The 15504-nt window shown below is 39.1% G+C and overlaps 1 protein-coding gene across 3 annotated transcripts in view; it reads right to left on the bottom strand.

Moving 5' to 3' along the window:
- Positions 1-14077, bottom strand: part of SLC12A6 (solute carrier family 12 member 6) — an 88409-nt gene extending 74332 nt beyond the window's left edge. For 2 of the 3 annotated variants that reach the window (XM_025473347.3, XM_025473349.3), the window contains exon 1: positions 12649-14077. In XM_025473347.3, the coding sequence (XP_025329132.3) occupies positions 12649-12919 (271 nt within the window). In that variant the 5' untranslated portion in view covers positions 12920-14077. The remainder of the gene's footprint in view (positions 1-12648) is intronic. The other variant, XM_025473348.3, reaches the window with a different exon arrangement.
- Between the last annotated feature and the right edge of the window lie 1427 nt (positions 14078-15504).

The following is a 15504-nucleotide window of genomic DNA, read 5'->3' as shown; positions in this document are numbered from 1 at the left end:
TAAGCGTCCAACTCTTGGCTTCAGCTCAGGACTGATCTCAGGGTGGTGAGATCAAGTCCCTCTTTGGACTCCATAGTCAGTGTGGACTCTGCTTGGGTTACTCTCTCCCCCCTTCTCCCTCAACTTCCCCTCCTTCCCTCTCTCTATATGTGCATGCTCTTCCTCTCTAGAAAATAAATACTTTTAAAAATTTTTTTGCACGCATGCTCTTTCTAAAATAAATAAATCTTTTAAAAAAATTACAAATAGCTATTTAAGTACAATAAACTACTATAATGGGGGCACCTGCCTGGCTCAGTTGGTAGAGCATGCAATTCTTGATGTTCGGGCTATAAGTTGGAGCCCCACATTTGGTGTAGAGATTACTTAAAAAAAAAAAACAAAAAACAGGGATCCCTGGGTGGCGCAGGGATCCCTGGGTGGCGCAGTGGTTTGGCGCCTGCCTTTGGCCCAGGGCGTGATCCTGGAGACCCGGGATCGAATCCCATGTCGGGCTCCCGGTGCATGGAGCCTGCTTCTCCCTCTGCCTGTGTCTCTGCCTCTCTCTCTCTCTCTGTGTGACTATCATAAATAAATAAAAAACAAACAAAAAACAACAACAACAAAAAAACAACTACCACCATAAGGTACCACTGCATATCACTATGATGGCTAAAATTAGTAAGACTGAGAACACCAAATCTGGTGAGAAGGTGAAGCAAAGTGTACTTTTATACATTGTTACTAGGTGTAAAGTGATTCACCCACTTTGGAAAAAGGTCTATCTAGTATTCTCCCCTATAACCCAGCAATTGTACTCCCAGGTATTTATCCCCCCAAAATGAAAACATATTCCCACCAAAAGACTTGTTTAAGATTATTCATAGCAGTTTATGAACAGTAACCCAAAACTGGAAACTCAGATGTATATCCATAGGAGAATGGATAAACAAACTATGATATATTCACACAAAAGATTACTATTTAGCTATAAAAAGGAATGACTCAGTGATACATGCAACTATATGGGTGAATTTCAAAAAGATTATGCTAAGTGAAAGAAGCCTTAAGAGAGTACACAGTATATGAATCCACTATATTCAGGTTTTAGAACAGGCAAAATTAATCTATGGTACAAGAAAACAGGACAACGACTGCCTCTCGGGGGATGGGAGCATGAGAAAACTTCCCAGAATGACAGTAATGTTCTGCATCTTGTTGGAGAGTTTAAAATTCCATGGGTGTATGCATTCATCAAAATTTAGTTGATGTTCATTTAAAATTAGTGTAATTTATTATATGAAAACTTTATCTTAAAAAAAGCTGCAAACCCTCAATTATAATTAATAATATGTATTTTGAAGTATCTGGGGGGAGGTGAAATGATATCTTCAATTTACCTTGAAATGCAAATAATAAGATGGATAGATAGATACACATTAGGAAATGTTAATGATACACTCTGACTGGAGGTGTTCACTACAGAAGTCTTTCAACTTTCCCGATGTTTGAAATTTTTCATAATAAAATGTTGGAGAAGGGATCCCTGGGTGGCTCGTGGTTTAGTGCCTGCCTTTGGCCCAGGGTGCGATCCTGGAGTCCCAGGATCAAGTCCCGCATCGGGCTCCCGGCATGGAGCCTGCTTCTCCCTCTGCCTGTGTCTCTGCCTCTCTCTCTGTCTCTGTCATGAATGAATAAATAAAATCTTAAAAAAAAAAATAAAGAAAATGAATATACAAGTCAGAGACTGGGAGAAAATACTCCTAAAATAGACACTCAACAAAGGACTTGTATCTTGCATATATAAAAATCCTCTACAACTCAATAATAAAAAGACAAAAACTATACAAAATAGAAAAAAGATTTAAATAGGCAATTCACAAAGGAATTTATATAAATGGCTAAAAGCTCTTGAAAAAGTGCTCAACATCATTGGCTTTCAGGGAAATACAAATTAAAATCACTATTAAAACTGTTAGGAAGGGCCCCTGGGTGGCTTAGTTGGTTAAGTGTCTGCCCTTTGGCTCCAGTCATGATCCCAAAGTCCTGGGACTGAGTCCCTCATCAGACTCCCTGCTCCTTCCTCGGCCCCACTCCTCTGTTTGTGGTCTCTCTCAAATAAATAAATAAATAAAGTCTTAAAAAAAAAAGCCATTAGCAAGGATGAATAGTAAATGTAGGTGGGAATATAAAATAATACAACCACTTTGGAAAAAGGTCTGGCAGCTTTTGTTTGTTTTTAAAGATTTATTTATTTGAAAGAGAGTGAGCAAGTGTGCACATGTGCAGAGGGGAGAGGCAGAGGGAGAAGGAGAGAGAATTCCAAACTGACTCCATACCGAGTGTACAACCCAAGATGGGGCTAGATCCCAGGACCCCAAAATCATGACTCAAGCCAAAACAAAAGTTAGATGCTTAACAAACAGCCATCCAGGTGTCCTGGTCCGGCAGGTTTTTAACATAAATTTTGAACAAGTATGTTTATAGTAGTTCAATTCCTAACAGCCCAAATAGGAAACAGACCTGTTATCCATCAATAAGATAAAGAACCTGCAGTATATTCATATAATAGAACCAAGAATGATATATTCAACAACGTGGATGAGTCTCAAAAACATTTTAAGTTACATATTGCATACTAATCATATGCATATAGAAGAAAGCATTTAAATTGAAGTATAAATGATGCCTGCAACTTGCTTTGAAATGCTTCAAAAATAGGTCCAATGGAAGGAATAAATATGTAGCAAAAACAAATACAGCAAAATGCTAATTGTAGCACTGGGAAGATAAAGATAGGGGTGTTCTTTCAATTTTTCTGTACACGTGAGAATTTTCATAATAAAATGTTGGAAAAAATACAATGAACCGAAGTTCACTGAAATCTTTATAAAGATCTTCAGATCTGAGTATAAAACAAATCACTTATGGGTCAAATTCCATTTCACATAAAATTTAGGCAGTTACATAAATGCTAGTTCTGTACTTCTACTTTATAGTGTAGAATGCTGTTTGAAATGAGAGTCATCATACAAATTTGAAATATTTAGTTTCACATTAAAAAAACTACAGTATTTTTAAGTAGTAAGACATAGAGTAGGCTAGGGCAAAAAAGGCATTGATAATTACTCCCATAGTGCTTTGTACATTAGGCCAAATATTCAGTTTCAGTAAAACTTTATTTGTGACTACATTCCATTTTTTATAAAGGCATGCCTGCCCGTTCTATAAAAGAATGGATCTACTATGGGTAATATTTTGAAGGTATGTTTTGCCATGCTACACTAACCAATTGCTTCTTTTTAATCATAGCTAAACAACTCATGACAACTAGCATTGTGTCTTATTCAACCCATTCATTAAAAAAACAAAGACAAATTTGATGTAGTAAAAGATTTAAACAGGGAAAGTCAGTGGGAAATTATTTTCAACACAGGATTCTCTTTCAGGTTGTACTATACTATATGGTTATAGTACATTTGTTCTAAAACTCAGTTTTAGAGCAAGCCATATATGTAGTTCCTCTTCGTTCTCAGAACCTGAGAACTGTATTGTACAAAAGCCATACACAAATAATCTAGAACCACACTCTGTCCTGCTGAAGTGATTGTTAAGAATCTACTAATTCATGTTAAAAATGGATCCAGGATGCAAGAAGACCGCCATAGTAAGTGAGCAGTAAGCAAATCCCTGTTTCACATACATTTTGAACACATGAGTTTTACCAAATGCTATTCTGTTCATTCCTGAGAGCATCCTGTAGATATGATGCTAAGGTTTTAGTAACATTAAATACTATTCTTTAAAAAAAAATAAAAAATGCAACTAGAGCTTGATCAAAGGTACCAGCATGCTATTAAAGTTGGAAAAGTATAAAATAGAACAGACTAGCTTCCAACACACACAATGTAGACTTAACTCATCTGTCTACACCTTTTCATAGAATTCTGTCTCTCATACTCTCATACACACACACACACACACACACACACAATTTAGTGGGAGTGGTGTGCAAAGAACAATGGATTCTGATTTGGAAACAGATTCAAACCTTTGGACTCTCTTCTAAACTCTTGAGTTTGAAGATACTATTCAGAGTACTTTATCTACTATTATGATCCAGCCACACTTAAGAGAACTTTTAAAATTCTGACCAATTAATAGTTTTGTGATTATAGTATTTGGTTCACTACAAATGGTATTTTTATAAATAACAGAAAAGAGTATAATCTACATCCAAGCAGTTGCTTTTTCTGTTTTTTCCTCAAGTGTTGTTTCTAATGTAGTAACTTATTACTTCAAATATTTAGGATAGACATTCTCACTGAATCATTGTAACCACCAGCCAGCAACTAAATAGAAGTAGAAAATATTATGCTTTCATTTTCTTGATCAAGGTATATTTATGATAAAGTTTGAGCAACAAAGGTTTAATTATGTTTTATCATCAGTTATAAACCCCATACTCTTAATTCTATAAATCTAACAATAAATCTGTAATAATTCATCTTGAGATGTTGTTTGACAAGAAAAAGATGTGAATCACAGAATTTCTTCAAAATACCTGAATTATAGAACTTCTAAAAAAGTACAGAACTAAAAATGTTTAACTTAAAATTAAAAAAAATTATTTATTTGACAGAGAGAGAAAAAGAGAGAGACAGAGGGCGTGCAAAAGCAAGGGAAGTGGCAGGCAGTGGGAGAGGGTGAAGCAGGGGCAGAGAGCCTGATTGGGGCTGGATCCCAGGACCTTGGGAGCATGACCTGAACTAAAGGCAGACATTTAACCGAACAAACCACTCAGGCGCCCCTTTATCTTCAAATATTAGGAGAATAAAGAGATCATGTGTTAGAGCAGGGATTCTTAAGGAAAATATCAGACCTGCCTGAAGGACTAACCCACTCTACAACCCCAATTCAGTTACTCAGGCTTCAAGGGGCCACTGTTAGGGAAATACTAACTCATGTGGTATCATTCAGAAGTTTAGGCAAACATTCAAAAGAACAGTGCTTTGCAAATTATCTCTGGTAAAAGACTATTTTTTCTTTATATTCAACAATTCATTGTGGGCTACAAATTTTATCAAAAAATAATAAAAATGAAATACTAGAAAATGGAAAATATACAAAACACAAATTCTAATTTTTATTACTAGATTTGACATAAAATTGCTCTATCAAACTGCTATACAAGTTTTTAAAAAATTTCAATTTCTGAACTTATCTTCTCACTGACATGTTAAGTAAACAGCTCATGGAGCCCCAAGTGGGGAGTCTGCTGCTTCCTCTCCCTCTGCCACTTCCCCTACTTGTGCTCTTTCACTCTCTCTCAAATAAATACAATCTTATAAAAAACTAAAATCTCAAACTTATCACAAATCCTAAATTATGCCTTATTATGTGCATGATTATAGAGGGAATTTAATGAGTTAATCAATTACTTTGATGAAGACCAACTATCATGGGTAAAAAGAACTGAAAACTCCTAAAGCTCAGAATTACATAAAATTGTCTATGAAAATGGATTCTTATAAAATGGCATCAATGATGATAACATATTTGGGAACTAACAACTGAAGGACAGTAAATACATAAAAGACCTATTGTCTGATGGATTAATATTGTACTGCAAGGAAAACAAAGACTTCTCTAAATCAAAACATCAGGAAAATCTCACGCTTTATAGAAGCTGAAGAAATCATGCATTATTCAATACATAGAGGAGTGCCCACTATGTGTGAAGAAATAGGAATACAATGGAGAACAAGCCATGTCGCTGCCCTTGAGGAGCTCACAATCATGTTATCTAATTCACTATGTAATAAAAGGCATTAAACCAGGACTGTAAATACAAGAGTGTGAACAGAGAACCTTGAGAGTACAACATACTACTACCTTGCCTAGTTATTTTTTCAGAGACCTGAAGCTGTGAGTCTTCCGTAAAGGAAAGGATGCCTGGAGCAGGATAGTTGATAGCTAGCTAATTTGATAGCTGTTACCCATTTTGGCTGCTGACCAAAATATTAGAGAAGGCATTGTCAAAAGCTTCTGTGTACTCAAAGTCCTCAGCTTTTAGTCTTTACTTTTCCACAGTATTACACCTCCCTATATAAGGCTCTCTCTTTCATTAGTCTAATGTCATTACAGTGTAGATACTGTAGGACCCAAGAATCACCAACCAAAAACACAGCACCGGCGCCATGAACACGGACTATTCACAATAACTCGAGTACTCAGAATTTCATTTCTGACATATGACATTTCATTCTTTATTATGAAATACTTGCTAGATAGGCTTCTAGTCAACACTACAAACTGTGTAGAAAATGAAACCGCAATATATTGTCAAAACTTCATATTTCTAAAAATGTAAAGAAAGGAAAATGAAAACACAATTCAAAACAAAATTTTGTTAATTTCACCTCAGAAAACAAGTGTTTTGTTGTTGTTTTAAATAAGTTATTGCGGGATCCCTGGGTGGCGCAGCGATTTGGCGCCTGCCTTTGGCCCAGGGCACGATCCTGGAGACCTGGGATCGAATCCCACGTCGGGCTCCCAGTGCATGGAGCCTGCTTCTCCCTCTGCCTGTTTCTCTGCCTCTGCCTCTCTCTCTCTCTCTCTCTCTGTGACTATCATAAATAAATAAAAAAAATTAAAAAAATAAATAAGTAAGTTATTGCTTCCTTCCTCCTTTGTAACAAAACTTCATTTTAAAAGCCAGGCACTGTGGGGTGCCTGGCTGGCTCAGTTGGTATAACATGCAATTCTTGATTTGGGAGTTGTGAGTTCCAGCCCTACACTGGAGGTAGAGATTACTAAAAAACAAAACAAAACAAAAAAAAACAAACAAAACAGATCTACTGAAACTTGGGTCAAAATAGGAATATTCATTAACTTTAGGAAAGATGAATGGACGTGCCTAAATCAATAACTATGTAATTCAGCATTACTAAACTACCCTGGGTATTTGCAGACCATTTATTTAAAAGACACTGAAATAGGGGCACCTGACTGGCTCAACTGGCAGAGCACAAAACTCTTAATCTCAAGGGTGTGGGGGGATGCCTGAATGGCTCCGTAGGTTAAGCATCTGCCTTCAGCCCAGATCATGATCCCAGGATCCTGGGATCAAGCCCCATGTTGGGCTTCCTGCTCTTCCCTCTCCCTCAGCCCCTCCTACTCATGCCTGGTGCCCTTCCTCTCTGAAATAAATAAAATCTTTAAAATAAAAAATAAAAACTTAAGGTTGAATGTTAAATTCAAATACTCTCAAATAATGACAAATTTCAATTGGATTCAACTTCTCATAGCTCCTCAAAGTGAAAATGTACATGTTTATACAAGAGTTTTCATTTTATTTTTTAAAGATTTTATTTATTTATTCATGAGCAACAGAGAGAGAGGCAGAGACACAGGCAGAGGGAGAAGCAGGCTCCATGCAGGGTGCCCGACACGGGACTCGATCCGGATCTCCAGGATCAGGCCCTGGGCTGAAGGCGGTGCTAAATCGCTGAGCCACCTGGGCTGCCCAAAAGATTTATTTTAAAAATGTTTTATTTATTTATGTGAGAGAGGGAGGAGAAAGAGAGCATGTGCAAGCAAGTAAGCATAAGCAAGGGAGAGGAAGAAGCCGACTTCTCACTGAGCAGGGAGGCCAAAGCAGGGCTCAATCCCAGGACCCTGAGATCCTAACCTGAGCTGAAGGCAGATGCTTAACTGACTGAGCCACCCAGGTCAGGTGCCCCTTTCATGATTTTCTTAATAACATTTTTTTTTCTATAGCTTATTTTATTGTAAGAATACAATATTGACTTTATATTATTGATAAGGCTTCCAGTCAATAGTAGGCTATTAGCAGTTAAGGTTTGGGGGAATCAAAAATTATATTCAAATATTCTATTGCATGAGGGCTGCCCCCCCTAACCCCTGCACTGCTAAAGGGCCAATTATAATATGAAAGATATATTTAAAAGAGTTATAGTCACCTTTGATTGGCAAAACAATGTAATTCACTTATTTTGATTTTGGGGAAAAATTAGAAGATTCTTGGAAAAGTCTAGAAAAGTACTTGGTACTCTGAAACATATTCTTAAAAAAAAAAAACAGAAAACAAAATTAGATTGCTTTCCAATCATTTTTTCTGATTTAATCTTAGCATAGAGACATTTATAAGACCTCCAATAACACACAGAATTGGTAGATGAGCCAAAAAAGGCTAAACACACATGTGTAATGTAATGGCTCCAAGGCCAGATAAATATTTAAGACCTACTGACATTTAAGGAAAAGCCTACTGTGCCTATCCACTCAGTGAAACCCCAATCAGGTGGGAAAGGTCCTTCCACTTGTACGGCATTTATCACTCTTTCCTTTTAATCTGTGGTTGTCAATGCTGGCTTTATGTTAGAATCAGCTGAAAAGCTTTTAAAAACTGATGCAATTAAATCAGAATCCCCAGATAAGGGGCAGAAGTTTTGTTTTGCAGAAGTATTTTCGAAAAAGATCTTTAGATCATTCTGATATGCAACCAGATGAAGCATCGCTACTTTAAGTATGTACATTTCATTTGCCTTTATATTTTAAATTTTTGTTTATATTTCTATGTCTTTTTTTAGTCTAGAAAATCTTCAACTCATTATGTATTTTATTGAGTGCAAATTATATCTGTCATCACAGTAGATGATGCTGATGATACAAATCAACTTTGCATCCCTGTCCACGAGAACCTTATTGCCTAACTGAGAAATATAACATATAATGAAAATCAACAAAATTAAGTGAAATAGGTGCTATAGTAATAGTCTGTATAAGGGATATAGGAATGTAAACAACTGATCGATTTTATCTGGGTGTGGGGTTGAATCAGAGAAAGTTTTAGAGAGATGGTGATTCTCTGAAAGAGGGGCTTAGCTCTAAGTTATTTTTGCACCTCTACCAACTAACACCTCCAAATAAAAACCTGATAAACAGCCACCCTCGAGGATGGTATATTTAGAGCTCTTTGAATTAAATGGCTTTTACTTTTACTCCACTTCAAAAACCTACTCCCAAGGCTGCACACTAGATCATGTTAACACAGGACTGCCCCACTCCGAAGCCATTAACTCCAACATTTAAGTGTCTGACCACAATCTTTAATCCTTCTACATCTTTCACTACCACTTTACCCCACCAAGTCCTCCAGTCTTTAAGTGTCTCCATTTTTACCTCAGTTCATTTTCCTTTGCCGTATTTTTCTATTACATTATTCTACAATGTGCTGTATTTTTATTCTTGTGTTTATCATGCAGCATTATAATATATATGAGCGTTCCTTTCTTTTCTCTAGTAGATCATAACTTTCCTTAGAACAGTCATCGAATGATTTTTCTTGGTCTGCATCCTTAATACCTAGAACAGGGCGTGGACCTCTAATAAGTTCAGTAAATGTTGAAAGAATGGATAAAATGTTCTTGTCATCTTCACCACTAGACCACAAGCTCTCCAAAGGCAGAAGCCATTTAATCTACATATTTCCTATAATTCCTACTGGAGGGCCTCACATATATCAGAGCTTCAGGAAGCATGCATTAAATTGTAAAAGGATAAAATGTATTAGAGCCTGCGTGAGACACATAAAAATACGTTCCCTGCTCTTTTTTGGGAATTATTATTTTAACAATCATTTAAAATAACCAGATGGTTATGAGGCAAATGTAAAAAATGTTCATCATGGCAGAAGCAAAATGAGATAATGGAAAGCATTGGATATAAGTCAGGAGGCCTGTGCTTCAGTCTTGGCTTTCCCACTCCATGATCTACAAATAACCATCTCTGTGAGCCTTAGTTTCTTCATTTATAAGATGAAGTTTAACCAGAATTTTTGTTTTTCTTTCAGAATTCAACTCTTGATCATCTGAGGTTCATAAGAGTCATACACCCTCAATATAAAATACTGTACATGCCCTTCTGAATTTTTTTTTTTTAAGATTTTACTTATTTATTCCTGAGAGAGACAGAGATAGAGGCAGAGACATAGGCAGAGGGAAAGCAGGCTCCATGCAGGGAGCTGAATGTGGGACTCAATCCCAGGACCCTGGGATCACGACTAGAGCCAAAGGCAGATGCTCAACCACTGAGCCACCCAGGCGTCCCGTTTCTGAATTGCTTAGGTAAAGAAAAGTTCCCATTCTCCACTCTATTTTCATAACTCTCCAGAGGTATCCATTCTCAACAATTCGTAGTACCTTTAAGGCACTGTTCATGTACAAGCAAGTTCAGTCTAAGATTCTTTTTTTTAGTTAAAATCTAAGGGAAACTTGACAAAATGAAAGGACATTTAGAAATACTTTGGTAGCAGAAAGACAATTATCTACTCAAAAGGCCAACAGTAGAAAAAATTAAAACAGATAGAAATAAGTATTTAACACTTCCTGTTTCACCACCCTCAGTTGTGCAGCGTGTTGGGAGTAAAAAGTGTATGACAAGAAAAGAAATTTAAAGTGGGAAGCTTAAATGTGATAGAAATGTGGGAGGCATGGGCATTGTGGAGAAAGGAGAGAGAATCATACCACTGTCACAACCACAGAAGGATGTATAGAAGGCCAAAAAATTATGAATTCTAAATATTAAAATAGGAAACACAATTCTGAAATGCACTATGAGCTTTAGAATCAACCGCAGAATGCGGTGTTGTTTTCCTTTTTTTTTTTTTTTTTTTTTTTTTTTTTTTTTTTTTCGGTGTTGTTTTCCTATACTAATTTCAGCCCAGAGACAAATATTAGATTAATATATCCTTAATTTTCTTGACAACCACATCCTGTGAAGATCTATATCAAATTCTAACAAAGGCATCCACATATTATGAAGCCAAAGATGAAATAATTGTATTTTGACCAACCCTTCTGGAAGTGGGCAAAATGTATAAGATTATAGTTGTCTTAAGATTTTTTTTTTTAGTGGAAAAAAAAAAACGATAGGTCATTAGTAAAATAGGAAACTAGTTTCCTGAGAATATAGTGAAAATTGCAATCTAATGGCTGGACCGCTGATTTTTCTTTTGGTATTAGAGTATTTAAACATTAAGGAATGTGTTAGAGAGCCAAGCTTTAACTTCTATACCAACCTAGACAACATAGGTTTCACCTAGACATGTCTCCAGCATTATCCCTATCATGTAAAATGATACTACTCTCTATACTGTAAAGAATGCTTGTAAATAAGATAAGGACAGCAGGCTGGATAAGGATCCTGTTTTACAAGGCTAATGCATTACTCAGTAAGTTCACTTTTTAAACAGAATAAAATTACAGTTCCATAACATGTAAGTCACAAGTCTAACAACATTTAGCTATAAATTGCCTGATGACAATTACAGCAATAAAATAATTGATACTGTTATAGTCTTTATCTGGTATTTTTACAACCTAAATATAGTATGATGGATATAAACTAAAACTACAATTTAGAATTAATCTGGAGAAAGAGAAAATGCTAAGTTATTTTTATTCCATACTGTAATTTTAATACCATAGTATATGGTATAAAGTTTGTCAAGAAGTTGAAAATAGTTAAGTCCATAACTCCATAAAATTAGTCAAGGATAAGTGAATTCTAGGACTACAAACTTTACCATATCTACCTTGTTTCCAGACATTCAGAAACACAAACAGAAATAAGGAACTAAAATCATTCTGGTTTCCTGCACTCTTTAGATTAAGAGGAACAATATCTCCTGACCCCAGAAAATGTCAAGTCAGAAGCTACGGTTTTCAAATTTGGGTAGAATACCATTTTAAGAGCCTTTAAGATTCTTAAGAGAAATTTTCATCACTTGACACATGTCAGAATTTAGCACAAAACTAAACATAAAGCAGTACAGTAATTCTCAAACTTCGCTACCTCACAGTCTGAAAAACGTTTTGACCTTTCCATTTTATCTCATTTCGTTCTTCTATCACCTTTTCCTATTAAATCCAGCAAAAACTTCCAAACCAGCTAACATAAATTAGTTTAGGCAGCTAAAGGTCTGTAGTGGTCAACTGAGTCAGACGTGGCTTGTATACTACTACTTACTGACCACAGAGACACAATACACTTCATCTAAAATTCAAAGTGAAAAACTTAAACAAAAGTCAGGTCCTAAAAGCCTCTTTATATTTCTCCATTCCACAGGGTAGCACAACAGACCCACCAGCCTCACCCTGAGTGAGCTTAGCTTCTTGAACCACTGTCTCTAAAATTTAAATTTTTAAAAAGAATTTTGTGATACAATATCTGAAGTCTTTGTGGGAAAGCCAATAACTAAGATACGGTCAATAACTACTGCTGGTTACTAGCCTTAAAAGCAGACTGTGATAATTAGAGCCCCAAAGCTAACTCTCCAGTAAATTTCACAATTTAGGATCCTCTGTGCTGAAAACGGATTAAATTCTTTGATATTCATCCTTAACCGAAACACGCATTTCAATGTGAAGGAGGCAAAAATGCAGAAGTCAAAATATAAATCTACTTTCCTTCCCGCATGGCAAAGTATTGGGGCAGGCAGTCACTGTGCTGACCATTATTCCAAAGGAAGGTTCCTAGGCGTCTCAAAAAGAAGGACCTTGGTTCCTGATAATTACTGCATAATGGAAAAGTGATTTCCCAGGGCGGTAATGAAAGTATCCTATCCTCCGTCTTTCTACTCACCCTCGGTAACGTCCTGGGGGTTAGAATTCCGATCACTGGCTGGATCCAGGGCAACAGTGGCTAGAGAAGTGGTGGCTCCAGACATCTCACTCATAGGCTCACTGCGGCTTGTTTCAGGCACACTTTCCCGTGAGCTAAATCTTACTCGGGAACTGGATCGGGAGCTGAGGTCCGGGCTGGTATCTGACAAACCTGGAATGTCATCAATCTTCGTTGGTGTCACCATGAACCGCACTGAAGCCATCTTGGTGGTGGTTTCTGGAGGATGCATTATTCTGTTTTCCTTTAGAAGAACAAAGAAAAAAGGAAAACCCCGCAAAATCCTTCCTCCTACGCGAGCTACTTTTGGTTGCAAAAATAGAAAAACTTAAAAAAAAAAAACCCTCAATAATCTTGATTTACACCACACAAAAAGTCCCAAATAAGAATCCTACGACTCAGAATTCAGATTATCTTAGAAAGTGCACTACTAGTAAATATTTAAGAAAAAAAAAAAAAAAGGACAAAACGTTGCCAATCTCGTGTAACTTCGTTCCTTCAGAAAGAAGAGTTATCTAGCTGTCTCCCCTGGTCCAGGGCTGCAGGCTCAGTGCCATGGTGTCAGAGAAGCAGGTGAAGCCCTTCTTCCCTCGACCCCCAGATTTCCGCCGAGGTAGTTAAGTCTTTTACCTGGAAAATGTCCCCCGGTTCTCGTTGAGCAAAGTGCGCGCAGGCCCACTCTTATTAGGCGAATATAGCACAGATCAGATTGCAAAACGGTGTACACCCGGCCACCTGTTGTGTATCAGGTGAATACCCCACAGGTCTGGCTGGGAGGTGTGCGCAGAGCCACCCGGTGTTTTTGAGGCCAGTAATCCGCTTGGGTCTGGTGGGAGAGATGCGCATGCATAACGGGAAAAATACCCCACACTCTGGATACAAGAGAATAAAAAGGGCGAGCAGAGGATGCCTCCTAGGGGTCTCGTCTTCCAAGTGGCCGGCCCGCTCTTCTGGCAGGCTGGCCCTCGGGATCCGGGAGGCGGCGGCTAGAGGGCGGATCGGGAGCCCTCGGACCGCAGCTCCGGGTCGCGGCGGGTCGTTGCTAATCCACCGAGCGCACGTCGGCTCGCCGGGCTTCCCCGTGCGTGTGCCAGGACAGGCCACCCCTTCGCTTCCTCCCCCACAGGGCCGCGGCGGGGTCTGCCCGTCGCCGTCCTTCCTTCAGGTCCCAGCGAGGGAGAAGCTGGCCTGGCAGGCCGGCCCGGGCTGAGCGCAGCGGGCGGCGGGGCGAGGGGAGGAGGAGGTCGCAGGTGCGGGACACCAGCGCCAGCTGAGGCTGGTGCGCGCGCAGCTGTTGTTTACCAGCCGGTAACTGTTTCGCAGCCGCGGCGCGCGCCGGAGGGCTCGGGCTGCCGGGGAGGCCGCCCCTCCGCGGGCCGACGCCAGGGCAGCCGTTACGTGACCTCGCCGCCCCCAGCCCCGGGCCCGGCGGGCTGTAAGAGCGCCGCCGCAGCCCCTCCCTTCCCTCCCCACTCGTTCCTCATTCGAGGTTAACGGTCCGAAGAGAAGCCGGGGGAGCGGCCGGAGGGCGGTACCGTCCCGCGAGCGCCCAGGAGCCCCGCCCAGCCTCTGCAGTCTGCGAGCGGACGGAGAAGCCTACGCGCATGCGCCGCGGGGTCGCGGCGGGCCTGAGGAGCCAGCGTGCGAGGCCCGGAGGACGATGGGAGTTGTAGTCTGAGCGTTGGGGCCTGAGCTGTGTGCATCTGAGAAAACCTTTTTCCTCTGGAGGACTACTGCTGCGTTGCACAACCTCGCTCCGGAGGCGTTGGGAGGGCTGACGGTGCCTCTTGCCCTCAGAACCTCAAAAACCATATTTTCAATAAAAGCGCTTAAGATACCGTTCGTGATTTCTTGAAAAATCACAATCCGGCTATACCATATGTCTAGGTATGACCCCTATTGAAATTTTTAAGACGTCTGTTTCTAAAGCACCGTATTCTCAAATTTATATATTTTGTGCTAAATTTCTTTTTCTTGTCCTTAAAATGTCTTTTTACCGTAGGTGCATATATCAGCTCATCATGTGGTGCACCTTAAATATATACAATTTGGCCAATTATACCTCAATGAAGCTGGGGAAATAAATGCTATTTTCACTTTTTAGTTAGATTGAAAGTTCAACTAAAGAAAATGTCTGCAATTTTAGGCCTGAAGAAAACAATCAGAATCTTTTTTACTCTGTTGCCAGTGTTTTCCCTACTACTGCCACCAGAATATTTTTTCTTAGCATGTTCAATACATGAATAAAAGTGTTCCATAAATTTTGATTCATCAATGTTTTGTTTGAAAGTTATTTCCTATAGCTTATCTGTGCCCTGAGTTTGCCTGGGTCCTGACACCTTACAAATGTAAGTGTTTAAGCATCATCCTTAGCAATGAATCAGAACTGTACTGAAAATCTGAGCCAGGAAATTTTTTTTTCTTTTTTAAATATTTTATTTATTTATTTATTTATTCATGAGAGACACAGAGAAAGAGGCAAAGACACAGGCAGAGGGAGAAGCAGGCTCCATGCAGTGAGCCTGATGTGGGACTCGATTCCAGGACCCTGGGATCTTTACCTGAGCCAAGGCAGGCACCCCCAGGAAATTTTCTTTTATCAAATGACACAGAAAATTATGGGGATCCCTGGGTGGCGCAGCGGTTTGGCGCCTGCCTTTGGCCCAGGGCGCGATCCTGGAGACCCAGGATCGAATCCCGCATCGGGCTCCCGGTGCATGGAGCCTGCTTCTCCCTCTGCCTGTGTCTCTGCCTCTCTCTCTCTCTCTGTGTGACTATCATAAATAAATTAAAAAAAAAAAAAAAAAAAAGAAAATT

Source organism: Canis lupus, chromosome 30 (assembly GCF_003254725.2).
Source record: "Canis lupus dingo isolate Sandy chromosome 30, ASM325472v2, whole genome shotgun sequence".
Taxonomy (NCBI): domain Eukaryota; kingdom Metazoa; phylum Chordata; class Mammalia; order Carnivora; family Canidae; genus Canis; species Canis lupus.
This window is presented reverse-complemented; position numbering and strand designations above follow the sequence as displayed.